Source organism: Mesoplodon mirus (genome assembly GCF_964341445.2).
Source record: "Mesoplodon mirus genome assembly, chromosome: 9".
Lineage (NCBI taxonomy): Eukaryota > Metazoa > Chordata > Mammalia > Artiodactyla > Ziphiidae > Mesoplodon > Mesoplodon mirus.
The window spans coordinates 110,406,646-110,425,568 of NC_138985.1; the positions used below are offsets into that span (position 1 = coordinate 110,406,646).

Below are 18,923 nucleotides of genomic sequence, written 5' to 3' on the forward strand. Positions count from 1 at the left end.
GCTCCGTTACTTTACCCCACGCTGGTCTTTAGTCAGTAATAAAAACCGTACTTTCTAAGCAGTGGTTACGGGGCATCTACTACGTGCATGACACTGGGGTACAAAGAGAGGAAGCTACCCTCACACGGCTGGGACAACACGCTGGGCTGTGAGAAGTGCGGAGGGAAACCGGGACGCGCAGGGGGTCGTCTCCAGTCTCAGGGCAAAGTGAGTCGGGGGAGAGAGAATACTTTTGCTCCAGGGTGAAGAGGGTACGAAATCTCTCATGAAAGATGAAGAGGTATGTGAACGAGAGTCTTCAATGAGCGTGATGTGGAAAGTCGAAGAGGGATGAAGAAGTTCCAGGGCCAAGATAAAAACGCGAGCGGGGACGCAGACTGCAAAGCGCGTGGCGATCTCAGGGCACGTCGCTCGCGTGGCCATGAAGGCAGGAGGGAGAAGCAGGGAGAAAGCAAGGGTGACAGGGCGGCCAGAGGCGAGAGTTCAAACCCAACACGAGCAACTGTCAGCGTGGCTCAAGGGCGAGACGTGGGGAGAGGCTGGGCTCTAAGAGCAGGTGAGGACGGAAACAAGACGGCCAAGAAACTGGTGAGCGAAGAGGCGGGGAGAGAGGGGTGAGGGTGAGGCCAGACCAGGAAGATGGGGAGGGAAGGGACGCCACACAGGTGCGAGGACCGGGCCCACCTTTCAGTGATGGGGAAGGTGTGAGCGCACCTACAGAAGAGAGGGGCCCCGGAGATGCCGCAGAAGGAAAGGGAACAGGAACACGGGCAGAGATGGCGGCCTCGTCCGCACCGTGTGACCCAGCGCTAAGTGGGAGGGGAGGCTGGGGCCGCAGGAGGACAAACGCGGCTCAAGGGTAAGCAGGTCGGAGAGCGCTGACAAGAGGGTGTGACGTAGGCCCCAGGCACTAAAGGTCCAGTCACCCGGGGGGTTAAGTCACCAAGGACTGCGTGCCAACACGTGACCTGTTACTCCCTTAAAATCACAGCGAGATCTTAAAGAGAAGCGGCGTAACTTTTGAATCAAGAACGAATCTGGGGTCAACAAACTGTAAAGCAGCTCACCGTTGCTTGCTGGAGGGCAGGGCCCAGTAGGCTGCTTCAGGTGGTAAGAGCTGGCTAGTCTGGGAGGGTTTGCAGGTCCTGGTGGAGGCCCACGAAGAAATAAACGCTGTCGATACTCCAAACCTGGGTTTACTCTGTGGCTACTGACCAAACCCATGGATGGAACATCTGGAGCATTACTAACCTCGTAGCTGTTAGGAATCCGAACGTGGAGGAGGTCGGAAAATGCAGCCACAACACTGCTAATGTTCTAAAACGAAATTGCAAACGCCGCGTTACCCACCCGGAAGGCAACAGAGAACCACTGAAGAAAGACTCACGTTAGGATAAATGCTATCCGCGTGCTGCACACACCTCACGCAAATCCAACCATTTTTATTTAGACTTAAGAGTCTCGGCGGGGAGAAAGGGTTTTAATGGGCCAATACCCAAACAAGGCTTCCAAATACAGAAATCCTCGTACAGGGATTCCAATTAATGTTAAATATTTGAGAGAACATTAAACTATTTTCGACATTTTAATTCAAGGAATGAGTTAAACCTTGTCATGGTTTTTACAGCCGGTCAGAAGCTTCCACCAAGCAGACTCCCCCAGCTCTGGGCAGAAGTCTGACACAGTCCACGAGAACATGCCACTGTTATGTTCTGCTGACGACCAAAACGCCCCGCCAATGGACTATGAGTCTGGTTGCCAACGAAACATCATCAAGAATTAAGAGTTTAAAAAAATCCTCAGCCATGTACTAGTGTTTGCTATGGGCAGCTGCTACCTGAACACAGTTGCTTCTGGACAACTTTCTCTGTTGACAAAGCTCTTCACTGCTTAATTTTCTACATGTAAATAGTCATCAACTCTCTGAAGAGTTCTCTACCATATACATTCTTTAGTAGAAACATGAGATCTCTGACTTCAGTTTGCCCTTTCTGTCTTGACTGAGGCTGAGATCAGTTTCTAGTACTCACGGCGGCGTAGATGTCTGCAGGGACTGCTAAGCCAAGCCCTAACTTTAATCTTTATCCGCGATGACCTAGCTGTGCGTGTCACTGTGAGCCACCTGACACTCCTTTAGAAATGGGTAATACTCTACAACGTCCAGCAGCCAGTCCATCTTTACCTCAGCAGCTGTAGGATGCAGAGTGATTGCCACAGATATGAGACCCGATCGGGGACCATTTGGGGATGAACCAAAAGGTGACGTGAAAAATAAAGTGCCCGGCTCAGTTTTGATGTCATTCCTTCTAGACTCCAACCCTTAAAAAAGGAAGGATGAGTTGAGGGTTAACAGCTTTTCTAAACATTCATATTAGCCAACCCTCCCACTGCACTGCGCCCCCCTACCTTTCCCGGTGCTGCTCGGGAGGATTGGGATGATGGGGGACGGCACGGGCTCCGGAGGCTCCTCCTTGACCAGGGACAGGTCTGGGTATCTGCTCACTTCCATGCCGACCACACTCTCAGGAGAGGACGAGGGCACAACACTGTCAGGGGTGTCCCGGTCACCCCCATGGTCCTGTATCCTGGGAGCAGAATAAACACACATCAGCACGCGCAAGGCCGCCGCTGGGGGCTTCCCACACCAGCCCAGCCCTGTCTACGTGTGTGACCTTTGGACAGTGACAATAACCTGAGAAGCCAAAGATTCAGTTCAGGGCCAAACAGGAAATCTCTTGGGAAAAAAATAAGAAATATGTTTAACTATAAAGTAATTTAAGTGGTATGCTTCCTTCTGACTAAAGCTTTAGCATCCAAGTTTAAAGACCTGCCAAAGGAGGAAGACGTTCAGATTATAACACAGCATAGAAAGAATGGATACTCACACCTTTGCAAAGCTCCAGATCACTGAGACTAGGGGACACTCCTGTGGCTGAAAAAGGAAAGAGCAGTCCACCACACACCCAGGCACGCGTGCACAGAACTCTCCTGTGGCTGCTGTTTACTTACAGTGCCAAGACGGAAAAAACCTGGCTATTATGGCTTCATAAGCCTTCATTTTTCTTAACTGATAAAGTGAAGTGAAAAAAGGAAGAGACTGGTCTAGTCCAAGAAGCTAAAGGTTACAAAGGCAAATGGGGCTGTAGGGCGAGTGCGGTCTTGGGCTAAACGTTGTACGGCAGCTCGAGAACCTGGGGTCTCACACCCCCCACCCCAGAGGAGACGCCGTCAGGCTGAAGGAACGCTCTGAGAACCAACATTAACGGGAGACCCGAGAGAGGCTTCCAAGGAGTCCCTGTGAGACCCAAGAGCAGGCGGGCCCCAGACACGCACACCCGGGAGGCCGCCTCCCACAGCTGCCCCCGAGTGACAGCTCCGGCCTGGATCTAGCGGTGAGGTCCAGGAGAAACAAAGAGCTGGGCTCTAACTCTGGACAAGTCACTTCCCCGTGGTCCGCAGTCTACTCATTTATACAGTAAAGGGTCTTAGTCCAATGACGTCTTATCAAAGAGAGGGTGGTTAGCAGATTTTCCAAGAAGAGAGAATAATCTGATGAGCTATATAAGAACCTCCCCCGGATCTAACTGGCTGGGCTGTGACTATCTACTAGGAGAAGCTGATCTTCCCTCATCAGAATCCTGGGGCTAAAGAACTGACACAAAGGAGTTACAAACTGTGGACAGGACAGCCCTTAAATTCTGTTCCACAAAAGCATGCTCTGCTCTGTGACTGCCGCTCTTTTATTTTGACATCTGCAAACATCAATAAACCCAGTAAATCACATTAACAGCTTATAAGGGCAATGATCTTTGAAATATTTTGCATGGAGAGTCCCAATGCCTTAACGTCTATTCGATTATTATTACTTGTTGAACCTCCTGTATCATATGAGATTTCTAAAGTGCACGAATGAATTCTTTTTAATAGTAAGAATGTTTTATAAACTTTAAATTCTGAAGAAAATTATTCACCAAATTTCACCTTTTAAGTGTTTTTACATGCTTTTCCTACAGACATTATGCTATATACAAACATATACATTTTTTAATAAATGAAGTAACTGAAAAAATACTTGAGAAAAAGGAACTTCTACCTTAATTCCTCCTGATTATTATGAGGTGGTGTTGGGAGTGAAGCAGGAACGTCCACTGTCTTTGGGCCTTGAGCAATCGCTCTGGCCAGCAAGTCATCGTGTGGTCTGAACGGCAGGTGAAATGGTTTAGGTGCTAGGCTTTTGGTAACTGGAAGAGCAAAAAAAAAAAAAAAACATAAATCAGTCAAAACTGGTAATGGGTAAACTTTACAATCCGACTGCCATTTCACCACACACAGCCGGCAAACTCCTCAAAGGTACAAGACTTGGAGGCTTGGCATCCTACCTTCATGGCTCACTAATACTCCAGCTTTTCCAGCAAGTTCTTCAGTTGTTGCAAAACCATTTGCCATCTTCGGACAAGCCATAGGAGGTGGTGTAGGAGGAAGAGAGGCAGGGGGTGTTGGAGGATTACTTAAATTATTCTGCTGCAGGAGACCAAAAAATTTTAAATTATATGCTACTGAGCAAATATGCCACGACCTTGCTAAAACTTAGTTCTGTGAATTTTCAGCACAGGGAGGGAAGGTACAGAAATGTAATCAGAGGCACCTTCATGCCTAAAATGCACACCAAGAAGGAAAGGAAACATACAGGCCAGGAGGCGTTTCAGTGGAACAAACACCCATCATCCTCTGGACATACCACCCACTGGCTCACTTTCCCCAGCTTGAGTACTTACTTAGCTTTGAAATTAAGAAGCAAATTTATACTGTGCCTGATTTGATTCTATACAACTCTTTCCAAGTTTCACTGTTAAAGCCAGTGAAGGACAGCTTTAAAATTCAACCAATAAATTGTAGAGAGTTCTCAAAAAATTCCTTTATTAAATTAAGATATGCCCCAGTTCTATCAAAAACTTGAGAATTTAAGATCCTAATCCGTAACTGCAACTTGTATCTTAGATATTAGAATCTGGATTGTCTAAAATCTCGAAAAGAAGCAAAAGGAGTAGCAATAATATCTAAATGGACTGAACCTTAACAAATGCAGTTTCCCCCCAAATATTTCTCCCTGCTTAACATCTGTCACCAATTTGTCACTGATTCATTGACTAGTCTCTCAGGGACTGTTGGAATCTACCAATAATACCATGCAAGTCAAGTGCAAGGTAAAATTACAAATCTAGCAAAGATCTAGGATTTCTGAAGATGATGAAGTTGCGTGGAGAACAGCTTGCATCAGAAGAGAAGGCATTTACAAGAGTTAGGAGAGGTTCTAACTGAAGAGAAAAGCCAACAACGATAATACATGGAATATCACAAGAGAATGACTTTAATACTAAAGAAGAGAAGCCCTCAGCAAAACTGATGATACTCTCAAATATTTTTGCAAAAAAGATCACTTTACACAAGTCAGATGTGAAGTAAAGAGTATCTAATGAGCCTATCATAAAACTTTGTTAAAAAAATATACCAAAAGATAAACTTGGTTCAGTTTGATATTATTTTTGTAGCCTAAGAATTAATGCACAGGTGCAGTCAGTACCTAAGTTATTAGACAAAATACGTTTTTAGGTGTTTTCATTGTTTTTTTCAGGGTAAATTCCTAACTACATTTTTTACTCTATTTACTATGAATTTGGAGTCACCTTAAGAGTTAATAAAGATTATAGGAAAATAAATATTTTCCCTACCACAGAAATACACAATGGATGTTTTTCACAATTTGTATTCTGACCTATACAAAAATTTCAAATGTTCATATTGGAAACACTTTACCTGGTAAAATTTTAACCTTTTAGTTGAACTAGAGTTTAAATGGAACTTGGAAGATTAGATAGATGTAAACTAGATGGAAAAACAAGACAAGCTCTACCAATTCTGATATGGCATCCAGAGAGGAAGCAAGGTAACACCTTGGCAAAGAAACATACCTTGTAGATCAACTGAGAATAGTAATCCGAAACCCCTTCAAGGGTAGCACTGCCAAAAGTTCCTAGAAGTCGATTCCCACTATTAAACTGGCCACTGCCGTAAGGAAGAAAGTGGGCAAAGTTCACTCCAATGACTGGTTCCATTAGAGGGAGCAGAGAGAGCTGCTATTGAAAAACACATTTAAGAGTAATGTACACGATAAACAAAACAAGTGTCTCTCAATTTTTCTAAGACCCAAGGCAACTTAGTCAAATAAGGCTTGAGAAAAATAAGACTTAAAAATTTCAAGTATCAAAATGCTGGAATAAGTGAGAGAGACTATAGAATCTCTGAGATATACTTAAAAATGAGCCTTATTCTCATCTGTCTTAAAGGGATGCTGCCAGGCTTCTAACAAGAAAAACACCTTCCTTATCTTCGCTCAGCAAGAATCAGGGCTGAACTGAGGCTAGGTGCCCCCAGCGGCACTCTTCAGCAGCTGTCTCCCACCTTCCGTAACAGCCACAAAGGTGTAAGAATGCACTCTACTAGCGGGAGAGACCAATGCCTGTGTTTCTGTGCATCCGGAGTCACAAGTAACGTGGACAGAATCTTTCTTGGTGCTGAGGCTGCTCCCTTTGAACATAAGTAAATCTTGACCAGCGCCAACCAATCCATCTATTTTACTAAAATTTTGGGGTGCCGATAGGATAAGGTGCAAGTTTGCTTGCACATAGGAAATCTCTTAGGTTGCTTGTTGAGATGTCTTTTACCCCTTAACTCTCTACTTTTGGGAAAGTTTCAGTTTAACAAGGTTGAAAAAGCATCTGATGTCTCCCTTCCTTGAATTTTTAAAGGGGCTGCTCCAAAAGACTCACCTGCTTCAGGTGGGTAAAGGTGTCGGTGGTAGAGAACATCGCTTGTTTCTCTTCTTCTTCCTTTTTCCTTTTCTTCGACCGAGGTGCTGCCTTCTCTCCGGTCCTCTGAGTCCTTTTGCTTCGCTGTTTCTTGGTTTCACTTCCTCCATCTGTTTTTGGCAACTGGCTGTTGCCACATCCAAAACCACCTTGCACTTGAGCCCCCAAAGTTTGCTAATGTAATCGGAAAGGTTAAGAAATAAGTGAACTATCCACACGCTTGAATTCCAGTTCCTGCTAACCCAGTTCCATCCTAAGACACAATATTCCTAACGTGGGCACCCAAAGTTAAGGAGGGAAAATGGTGGCATCAAATGACCTGTTTTCTGAAAACAGCATCCCTTTTTTGAAACGTGGTTCTCAAGTATGGAAATCAGTAAGCTGCAAAGCTTGAGGAGAGAGAACTCTTACATGCGGCTATTCTCCCTTTCAGAGGAGGCAGGCCTGCCTGTACTTGTGCCAGTGACAGCCCGGAGCTCCTATTCCTGCCCACTGGCAGCTGTGGAGGAAGGGGTGCTCTTAGCTCGATGGCTGTGGTGGTCTCTGCATGGTGCTCTAGGGGCCTTATTTGGGCTCCCCTTAGGAATGGGTGAAACACAAGGTATGCAGGCACCATCGCTAAGCTCCAGAAAAGTTTCACAGCCTATGCATCTCAGTTGAGAGGAACAGCTAGCCTCAGAGATCACTAAAAACAAACAACATTGTTCATTCAAATTAGTTCATGGTCATACATTTGACTGAATAATAACTGCTACATACTTAAAGTCAATGAAAGAGGGCCTATGTGATAGCAAATAAGCCTTTTCTTTACTTTTGTCTCTATGGCTAAGAACAAACCAGTCCTTAAAGAGGTTTTTAAGGGTAGTACTATCAATACTTAAAAAGATGGGACTATTTTTAGGGGCCATTATTTCTAAACTTGACAGCTATACTTTGCTATAGGCAACGACAGTTGCTAAACTTACTTTAATGTGCTCTGCATTGACTCTTTGAGGGTTTGCAGATTATAGTTTCCATTTGTATATATCTAAATGACTTAGAGCACGGATGGCAAAATTGTTCTGTAAAAGGCCAAAGACTAAATATAGCTACCCAACTCTCTGCCCTGGTACTGCAAAATCAACCACAGACAAGTTATAAACTAATGAGCTAGGTTATGGTCTAATAAGATGTTTTAAATTCATGGACACTGAACCTTGAATTTCATATAATTTTCACTACTCTGTTTCAGAGTTTCTTCAACCATTAAGGAGTGTAAAAACCATTCCTGGCTCATACAAAAAAGAGGGGATGTGGAAGCAGGAACACAGTACCCATCCCAGGGCTAGATCGATGGTTCTCAAAGGGTGGTCCCCAGAGTGGCAGAATGAGCACCACCTAGGATGGCTAGAAATGCACATTCTCTGGCCCCACCCCAGACCTACTGAATCCAAACCTTTAACAAGCCCTCCAGGTGATTCTGATACATTAAAGTTCAGAGAACCCTGGCCTAGAGCTATGCCTCTCACGGCCATACGAATGCGAATCACCTGCGACCTTGTTAAAACGCACACTCTGACCGGCACACCTGTGCTGGGGGCACAACATCCCGTTTCCTGAAAAGCTCCCAGGTGGGGTGACGCTGCCAGTGCTCAGGGTCTGCACTGTGGGTAGCACAGAGCACGGCCCCAGCACTTCTCACCGGTTAGAAAAGAAGAACGTGCAGCCGCGTATTAGGCGTGCAGCAGGGTCGGGCACTGTAAGCGCTTAACAGAATTCTCCAATCCGCACGCCTACCCTGAAGAGCAGCCACCACTACAGTTCAAAGAATACTTTCAATTACAGAAGGACACAAAAGATTAAAAATCATCCAAAAGTTTGCCCGAGACAGGAATAGTTCACAGTTTAATGTATTTGTTTTCGATCTTTTATCTATGCCTACATGTATTTTGTTAAAAACACAATGAATCACACTCAATATTCTTTTATTCTGGTGGTTGCCTTTGAAACCTGAATGTGGTTTGTTCCCCGTGACATTAAACATTCATGCATAACAAATTTTAATGGCTGCAAAAACTCTGTATATTCAGATATAGATATACAGAAACAATAACCCAATCAACAACTACAGTAGTGGATTTGGGTTGTTTTCTCCCCTTTTTATCTATTAGTAAACATAAAGCCATTCAGTAGCTACTCATGTTGTCACACCTTTGCACACATTAGAGTTTTCCGTTCCTCTTGCCAGATCCCTAGATATGTCATCGGTAGTCCTGGGTGTGCGCCACCTTTTGTTAATATCACAAGCACAAGGTGAACTCTAATTCCTTTAATCCCTGTGGCAACCCAGTAACAGGGAGCATTATTAATCCTGTTTTACAGATGAGGAAACTGAGGCACAGAAAGCCTGACCGGCCCAGGCTGCACCCTGGAAAGAGATGGAACACGGATTTGACGCAGGCTGAGTGGTGTGAGCTCTCAAAGCCTCCCAAGGCTTTACCCCTACACCACAACTAATGCCAACTTATGTGTGAGAAGGCACATGTCCTCAGCACGGAGGAAACACCGGGCCTGTCCAACTACGGCCACAACAATTCTGCCTTACGTGTGACTAGAAAGTAAATGCATTTCATCATCTGTAAAACAGGAAGAATAATCGTGCCTGCCGTACCTCAGGGCAAGCGCTGAGCACAGTGTAACCCCTAGAATGTGGTTAAGAAGGCATCACCCCTAGTAATCCAGGGCCCCCGCCCCTTGCTGCCCTCCCAGATGGATGAGAACATGTGACACAGTCCAAACATTTATACACATACTAATTGATCTCATCCCTTTTCTATCATAACACCCAATATAAATATTTTTTTACATATAATCACTAGTTATTAGGACCTAACTTCACTCCACCGAATACCAACTATGTGGTATTGAGATAGAAAAGCACAGAAAGGTGCTCAGGACGCCGTCTACACCCTTCAAGGAGCCATCTATGCTCAGTGGTTCTAGAGAAACTGCTATGTAAGCACATGGGCATCCACTTATTTGAGACTGGCTGAGCTGAGTGAGTTATCTGGGGAAGACGATTCCAGAACTGAGTCTTAAAAGATACAGATATTGGCCAGATGTTAAAAAAAAAAAAAAAAAGAAGAAGAAGGGAGAGCAGAGTAGGCAGAAACAGCAGCATATGGACATATATGGAAGGGTAAAATCAGAAAGACACTCAGGGGCTGCAAGTAGCCCGGTATTCCTAGGGGCAGAGGATGCAATGGACAAAGTAGCTAGAGATCAGGTCTATTTGCTGATGACAAATATGACTGAAAAAGTTATCACCACCAAAACTTACAAAAATTACATGACTCTATGGGGTTACCACTCAACCTCCACTGAATCAGACAAATAAGAGAAAACAAAGAGTAAGCCAATACTTGCAAAACAAATGGTTTCACTAACAATCTTAAAACTGCAAATTTGGACAACTAAATATAGCACTCCACCTCATTCAATTAAAAAAATGAAAAATTTAAAATCTAATTTGAGAAACACTATAGGGAAAGCTTTATGAACACAATACCAATGGTAGTGTAGCATCTGAAAGATAAGACAAGTTAACCAATTCCTACAACCTAGAAAACCCCAGTTTGGGAAATATGTCAAGGAAGTTCACTGAAATGCAGGAGATCGAATCTTGTAAAGGTATATTTACAACAAAGTTCTTCATACAAATGAAAAAACAAAAGCAAATCCAATGTTTTATAACTTAAAAAGGAGACTTCCCTGGTGGCACAGTGGTTGAGAATCCACCTGCCAATGCAGTAGACACGGGTTCGATCCCTGGTCCTGGAAGATCCCACATGCTGCAGAGCAACTAAGCCCACACGCCACAACTACTGAGCCTGCGTGCCACAACTACTGAAGCCCGTGCACCTAGAGCCTGTGGTCCGCAACAGGAGAGGCCCGCACACTGCAATGAAGAGTGGCCCCCGCTCGCTGCAACTAGAGAAAGCCCGCGCGCAGCAAAGACCCAACGCAGCCAAATATAAAAATTAAAACAAACAAAAAAAGTCTAACACTTAAAAACTTTTTAAAAAAAAGGCAAATATCGACACATGGAAAACCACAAAGATAAAATAGCATCTACCTGTAAAACTGAGTTTGCATAACATTAAGTATCAATACTTTGAGACAGAATGGATTCCCAATATGGGTTATTCCTGAGAGTCCCCAAGGGTATTAACAGGGTGCCTGAGCTGTTTTCTGTATTTCAAAGAGGTTAATGGAAATTGCACTCTATTTGCAATTAGGACACATAGATGATTACTTCTTTGCTTTAGTCAGATCAACTCAACATGGTGATAATCAGCTAACAGGAATATGTTACGTATGAAACGCATGACCCTACAGCTCTCTGATTTTTGAAAAATACAGTAAGCAAATTATTACTTGATATAGTTTATAGGTATAAACCAAAACATGAGGTCCGCGTTTTTTTACTCCACAATAAAAAGGTTATAAAATAGCGTTGAAATCAATACAGCAGTTGGCACTAATCTGTTGTAACCATAATTTAAAATAAAAGGGGAAAAAAAAGTAAGTTGCTTTCCTGAGCCACACTTACCACGTCGGCTGGGTTCTGCCTCTCAGCCAGTTTGTTATCCTTCGTACCGTCGTCTTCTGAACAAAAACTCCCTTCCGGTTTTTGACTTAGAAGGGAAGATGCCTTTTTATTTTTCAGCAGGTGCTTCAGAAGCTCATTGCCTGAATCTCCTTTGGAAGCAGGGGCGCCGGCAGGTCGGGGAGGACTCTGCCCCGGGCAGGCAGCGCCGGCCACAGCCCTTTCTTTGGCCCGATCCCCAGGGCGCTCCTCCAGTTCAGGCCCATCTGGGCCCGGGTGCTGCTCCGGCTCAGCTGACTCCAGTTTCATCTCCCCAGTGGGGGCAGGGGCATCGATGGGGCGCTTATCCACCTCTGAACTCGCACAGGTCTGCTGACCTGGGGTTCCTCGTGCGAAGTCACCGCTGGGCCGTTCGTTCTCTGGTTCTGTGCGCAGCGGGCCAGCTGCCGGGTCAGGAGGTGATAGGCCGCCCGGTTCCGCTGCCTCGGGTTCTCCTTGCTGAGGGAGTTCGCCGGGTGTGTTCACCGCGGGAGCAGAGGCAGCTTCCGAGACACCCGGGGTTGGTGGAGCAGTTACATCCGAATGGGGAGTAGAAGGTGCCTTGGTAGATTCCGCATCGTCGTCTTTCTTCTTCTTTCTTGTTCTCTTCTTTTTCCCTTTCTCTTCTGGGATTATATCAGAATACAGCTGAATGAGAGACGGGGCTGATCCTGGGTAACTCTGTCCACGGCTTACAGCCGGGTCTTGGCCACAGGGGAGACTGCTATTAGCCACTGGAGGTGCCGCAGGTAAAGCGGGTGTAAAAGGAGGCCTCACCGGGGACTGCTGGAAGCTGGCCCCAGGAACACCTCCATGTACCGGCTTCACAGGATGGAAATTTGGGCTTCCACCAGGAATTGATGGTGAGTCGGGAACAAACGAGGGAGGTCCCATCTGCCTCCGCTCATTGGTTTGCATGAAACTTGGGGTGGGTGGTGAATTAATAGACGCTTGCTGCAGGTTCTGCTGCTGTAAAACCGGCCCCGCTTGCTGCTGCTGCTGTGGAGGCTGCTGAAGGGGTCTTGGAGGTTGCGTAAAGTCACAAGGCAGGTCAGAAGCGTAGAATGGAATCTGGGGCACAGGCGTCCTGCTGCTTAGCTCTGAGCCCGTCATGCCGTGCTGCTCCATTTCCATCCTCTGCTGCAGAGCTCTCTGTCTCTCTACTTCTTGCATGAGCTGGATTCGTTGTCTTTCCTGCTGTTCTCGTAAGCGTTCCTTACGTTCCCGTTCTTGAAAACCTTCACTAAAGGGGTTATTGTCATCAAATTCCACCCGTGGTGGTGGTCCACTCTGTGGATTTGCACTTGACACTGCCCCTGGGGCTGGTGGGCAAGTTTTTATTGGTAACTGGGCAACTGGAGGCTGGATCCTAGGAGGGTTGAGGGGGAGGTGAGAAGGAGCACCGGTAGGTTGCCACCCAGGTAAACTGGGCATCCTAGCAGGGCTCGTGTGGCCAGGAATGACTGCTGTGTGCTGCTGCTGCAGCGGCGCCATGGGGAAGCTGGACCGGCTCAGGGGAGGCGGGGGGGCACCTGGAACCAGGGGCAGCTGGGGCTGGACACCTGGCATCCCGGTGGGTGGGGCCATTGCACACTGCTGCTGCTTGATCCGGTAATCTTCAATCAACTCGGCATGCTCTTTCTGTTGTTTACGAATCTGGAAGAGCAAATTGAGTCGTACTCATTTATATGTGCTACGGGTATCAAATAAAAACACTGGCTGACGATTATGGTGGAGGTTATACAGAAGGCAGTTAGATCAGGCGGAGGCAAAAATATCTTGCTTAGGCAATGGCAAAAATCACCAAGGGAAGAAAAAAAAGAAAGGACGGATCAACTAAAACTGCCAAGCTTTTCAATAATAGGATGTTTCTAAATATGAAATAACAAAAACAAATTTGAAAAACATTTTTCTGAACTAAATATTTAAGAAAATCCTTCTCTGAGTCATAAACTATTTAAACTACATATAAAAAATAAAACAATAAAGGCTACACAGCAAGCAGATAATTGTAACTTCTTTAGAAGTTACATTAATATGTAAGGTTAGACTAACTGTGAGATTTAACTCAAACTTTAACTATTTAAATGTGCTAAGGTTTCATTTCTTAAGTATACAAAAGTGTACAACACGTTAAGACAAGATGAATTACCAGTACATATACCACACCCTCCCCTCCAGGTTAAAAAGACTAGATTGGTAATAAAACTCCTTGAATTTAATGGGTAACATATTCAAATCATAATTTCTGAAATATGTAAAAGCTCTGAGGTAATGCTTTGAACAGTTCCTAAGAGGCTCCTAATATAATGACTGACTTGGGTCAGTTAATTAATCCCCAGAAGCCTTTGTACCCTGTGGGCAGACGCTACAGACCAACCTCAATGAAGACACAACCCGTGTCCTAAGGACACACCACCTCACTTAGGGGGGCTGGGAGAAAGGGGTGCAAGATGATGTACATACCCTCCAAAATCACTCCATTTTTGTGCACTGTACTAGTACACTGAGCCAGTTCTGATAGGTTTTCAACTTATTTTCAACAGTTTCCCAGGCAGACTAGCATATTCTCTGCACATAATGGTTCTGGTCTATTTTCCTGTAGCTGGCAACTGCTACCTATTTTCTTCTCTTTCCTGACTGGCTTACTAGCTAGAACTGAGGAATTACCATCGGATTGGCGAATGAGTATGAACATACATAAAGCACCAGAACACTAACTGGAATACAGAAGGTGGTGATCCATGCCTTTGCCATGACATTTTAAAATTCTCTTAAAAACGCTGTCATGAATTGCTTATCTTAATAAGATTACACTGGACTGCTGGCAACTATGTTGCAGCAGATGATGTGTCCTATTTTCCAAGTATAGTATTACCTTCTAAACAGGATTTGATCCATGGATATGCAAAAGCTAGGCCCTCGCCATAAAAAATTTATATAAAAATACCAGAAGGCAATAAAAAGGCTAAAAATAAGTTATAAAGAAATCCTTAAAAGCATTTTTACTTGAAATAAACACGGCCCCAGAAAGTAAATTTAAAGAGAAAGGAAACCTCTCATTCCAGAACAGTCCTGGTTTTAAACAATGGAAATCATATTGTAATCAGCTTATTGTTGGGACATTATTGTGGTAGCTATTGGTTGGAGATAAAACGCCATAGTCGAAATCCCTGCTCCAATGATCAGCTATGTCACCTACCTCCACAATGACTCAGCAGATTCCTCATGTGTAACATGGTGATAATACTACCTTGTTCATGAGGTTATAGAGAGTGTCAGGTAAGACAGGGCCTGTAACTGTGGTCACTACACAGAAAGCACTTCTGTGATTTTTACTGGTTCAATCTGCTCTGAATTCCTCCCTTTCCACCATTAACATTGGGAGTAAGATTTAAATTGACAATCAAAAGCAAGACTGACCTTTTCTGGTGTACAATTCTATGAACTTTAACATGGGTGGAGATTAGTGTGGCCATCACCACAGTCAAGATACTGAAGGACAGTCCCAGGGCTCCCAGTTTTTGGTGAGTGTGTTAGAGATGCAGTCAATATTTGTGTACAGGTTTGTGTGTGAACCTAAGTTTTTAATTCATTGAGTAAATACCTAGGAGTGGCCACTTAACACATTTTGAACACTAAATAAAAAATTTAAATTTTACTTCTTCTTGAGTATAACTGATATTTCAGTATGAGCATTTTCAGAAACATCAGGTTCATAATGGAAGATAACAGCAAAATGATCTCATTTTTCAGGAATGAGTCCTTTAAATAAGATACACCAATGTACGTTAAGACCAAAATGATATTGAGAAGGAGTACTAATAAAAACATACTATGGGGGAAAAAAAACAAAAAAAACCCCACCAGAATGATTCAAATGCTCTATCTGAAATTCCATTAGAAACTAAGGAACCAAAGGACATGGCAAAGCAAAGGTCAACTCCAAGTAGAAAGCCTATGATCTGCCCATGAGCTGTCCTCAGGAGAGCTAAGACTCTGCACAGTGACTTCTCAGAACAGGGGAAGTAACTGAATTTCCCCAGCCGTATTAGCTATAGCAGTATGAAAACAGTTCTTCTAGGTCAGGATTATGAGAACTTATCTCATCAGTGGCGCTTACTGAAAGTACATGCTGTGTGACCACGACTCTGGGGCAAGGACAGGGGTTATTTCTTCAGGTAGTAAGAGGTCTCAGAGCTGTCACTTTTGACAGTGCACTTCTGTGTGCCATTTAACACCAATTGAAATCCTTTATAGTTAATCAATGACAGACCAAAAGATTCTATGCATTAACGACTGTTTCTATTTTGCAAACCTATTTGTTACCTGTTCTAGCTGCTTCTGAACCATGCTTTGCTGTTCAGTGACGTGCTTGAGCTGCTCTGCATCTTCTTCTGGAAACTCACGCCCAGCTTTCTTGGCGGTACGTTGTTTAGCTGAAAGGGCCTTCTTGGATTTCCTGTGTGCACCAATTTGTTCTTCAAGATATTTCTGCTGCATCTGAAGAAGCTGTTGGGTCTCCTGAAGCCATTCTTCATACTGTTTACGTTGTGAATCATCTGAGGAAAAAAATTAAAATTCACCTGTGTCAATTTTCTAAAGAGTCCAATATAAGTTACACAAATCCATTTTGTAAGGAAACATTTTCATCATGACCTTGTAATAGATATTTTGAAAACATAATAGTAAATAACTATATAAAGTATAAGATTTTAGAAAAATATTTAAGAAAACCGAAGAATGCATGTTCTTAGGACACAGGCTAACTTCATACTTATAAATATTATAAACCCAATCTTTGAAAAGCAAAAGACTTATCTAATGGAACACTTTTTATCTACTAAACTATCAAATTCTCTAACCCATAAGCCAAACTATATATTGAACTATATTTGTATTTGATTAATTCAACTTTACAGATTTTGAAGAGACAAAGTAAGACATATCCTATTAAGGTCTGAGCATGGATTAGGTATCATTTCCCATGCTAATTTTCCTACGTTTATGGGTTTCCCCTATTTCTAAATGGTGAAAGTATGTCCTAAACTATGAGGGAGGGAACCGAGAAAGTTTTAGAAAGGACCAAAATGAAGTCTGTTTTATAGAGGAAATCCGTAAGTTAAAAACATTGGTAATTTTTATGAATTCTGTCATTTATATGTCTATAAATAACCCATTAATCAAGTAAAATCTTCTCTACTTGTATGACTGTCATTAATATCTCCCCAAATAGTTGTATCTCTTCATCTTGTAGCAATATTCCTTCTTAATTCTTTAAGGGCACTTTACTTCACTGATGCCAAGTTCAAAAAAAAAAAGTCACCTTATGGTTGTGAAATTCAGAATATACCTTTTTGACTCACTTTAAGACAAAGAAATAAATAAATACAATTCCAAGAAGGACATTAGCTGAAAAATTACATCAATGATAACAGAATATTGTCATACAATAAGAATCCAACCAAAGCCAATGGGCACAATAAAGCCAGAAAAAGCCAGTTGGTTACAGTTGTTTATTTGTTTTTAATGCGAATATGTATGCAAATTATAATAATTAGTGCAGGGGTAATTTCAAAAGGTCAGACTTTGGGTTTGTTCTTAAACCCAGAAGTTCCAGGACATGTATGAACTTGAAATCTAGTCTACTAAATTTGAAGGGCATTTTTCAGAACAGGCTTTTTCACAAGATTTCAGAAGTTCTGCTTCTGGTAGAATGAGACCTACCGCAAGGAAAGCCTTTCTGGTTTCTGGAACCAGGAGAGCAGAGGTGAGCAAAATGAAAAATAATGGTGAAAAAAAAGTTAGCTAAACAGTCTGAAGATTTCGGAAAGGTTCAGTTTGGGGAGAACTTTAAACGCTATCCTGAACCACCTTGGGACCCCTGAAAGTAACGAGAAAGGATCAATGGCATCCTGCACCCCTGACTTCACACCATGCTGCTTACCCAGCTCACCTTTCCCTTTGCTGTTCCCATTTAGTGTCCTTGTCACTCAGGCAGACAGTCATTAGAAAAGAAGTGGTTTAATTCTACAGATTGTAAAGTGCCCAATCTATATACAAAAAATAGCAGCAACACCGAAGAGAATGGGGAAGATGATTTTTCTGTATTAAAATATTTATCTCTAACCATAATTATTCATGCACAGAAAAAAAAGCAATGAAATACATGCCTTGAGGAAAAGATGCCTAATAGGGCAGTGATGTTTAATAAAAGATGAGGGCACTTCGACTTTTTAAAATAACACACCTAAACTAACTCCAAGATTTTAAAAGAACACAAATATAGTGCAAAACAAGCAATCCCCAGAGAACAGGTAACTAATTAGATTTATACTTACTGACAAAGCCTGGACCAAAATTTGGAGGATTAGGCCTAGAAATCTGATGTGTTATACTGCCATCCTAAAATAAGTAAAATTTACAAATAGGTTTATTCCACATTTCAGTTCAAGGGGAAAAAAAACTTTTAAAAAATGAAAAAGAAAAAAAGAAATGGAAAGGGAAAAGAACTTTAATTTCTTATGACATCTTTAAAACTTTCATTTTTATAAAAAGTAGAATGAATTTTGTGGTGACAACCTAATTTCTGAACATTTTAAACTATCTCTGAACTGTTATATTTGCTAGATTTCAGTTGAAAAACAATTATGTTTGAAGTAAGGAGTTATTCATCAGAAATATAATAGTAGGGCAAATCAAATAGTGTTAGTATTATACTTAGCTAAAGATCCATGTAAAACCCCACTTTTTGATGAAATCTACCTGGTTTCTTCTGCAACTAAGACTGAAACATGGGTTCCAGATTTACTAAATTCCACTCCACAACACAAAGTTATTTATGAACAAAAACCAATATCTCTAACAGACACAAATAATAAAACAAATATATACCAATTAAAAATGTTACTCTTATTTTCTCATTAAATGTCTTATATCTTCCAGGGAGACCAAATAGTTATCATCTCACAATTCCCTGGCAACAGTCTGATAAACAGAATTAACTCTGAAAAAGCATTTACTGAGTTGTCACAAATTCTGTTAGGTATGAGCTGTATACAAGGTAATGACTAAAAATGATACCAGCACCCAGAATACACTACATGTAAACCATATAATACTGCAAAGCAGGTGGTGTAACACTGAACAGATCAGGAAACAGAAGTTAAAAAATTTGCCCAAAGTTGAACAATAAACTCATAGTGGAACTCAGATTATTTTAAAACTCAGCTATGAAGCCCATGCTTTTTCCACTGTGTCAGATGGTCTCTCTTTTTTAATCAAAAGAATATAATTATCAGCATAATAAATCTGAAGTGTTAACTGGCAGGGCGAAAAAGAAAGTGCCAAAAAGACATAAAGAAAATAGGTAGCTTTCTCTCTTTCTTCCCCCCACCCAGGCAGATACTTGAAAAAAAAAAAAAAAGAAA

General features: G+C 42.6%; 1 protein-coding gene across 15 annotated transcripts in view; it reads right to left on the reverse strand.

The window, feature by feature from the left end:
- KMT2C (lysine methyltransferase 2C) overlaps nucleotides 1–18,923 on the reverse strand; it is a 292,172-nt gene that overhangs the window by 13,304 nt on the left and 259,945 nt on the right. For 7 of the 15 annotated variants that reach the window (XM_082632088.1, XM_082632090.1, XM_082632086.1 and 4 more), the window contains 10 exons: nucleotides 17,835–17,898; nucleotides 15,823–16,055; nucleotides 11,458–13,149; nucleotides 6,828–7,040; nucleotides 5,970–6,134; nucleotides 4,380–4,521; nucleotides 4,094–4,241; nucleotides 2,407–2,585; nucleotides 2,183–2,319; nucleotides 1,068–1,317 (listed from right to left, as the gene is read on the reverse strand). In XM_082632088.1, the coding sequence (XP_082488214.1) occupies nucleotides 1,068–1,317; nucleotides 2,183–2,319; nucleotides 2,407–2,585; nucleotides 4,094–4,241; nucleotides 4,380–4,521; nucleotides 5,970–6,134; nucleotides 6,828–7,040; nucleotides 11,458–13,149; nucleotides 15,823–16,055; nucleotides 17,835–17,898 (3,223 nt within the window). Of the gene's footprint in view, nucleotides 1–1,067; nucleotides 1,318–2,182; nucleotides 2,320–2,406; nucleotides 2,586–2,885; nucleotides 2,933–4,093; nucleotides 4,242–4,379; nucleotides 4,522–5,969; nucleotides 6,135–6,827; nucleotides 7,041–11,457; nucleotides 13,150–15,822; nucleotides 16,056–17,834; nucleotides 17,899–18,923 lie in introns of those variants that run through there. The other 8 variants (XM_082632089.1, XM_082632085.1, XM_082632097.1 and 5 more) reach the window with 6 other exon arrangements.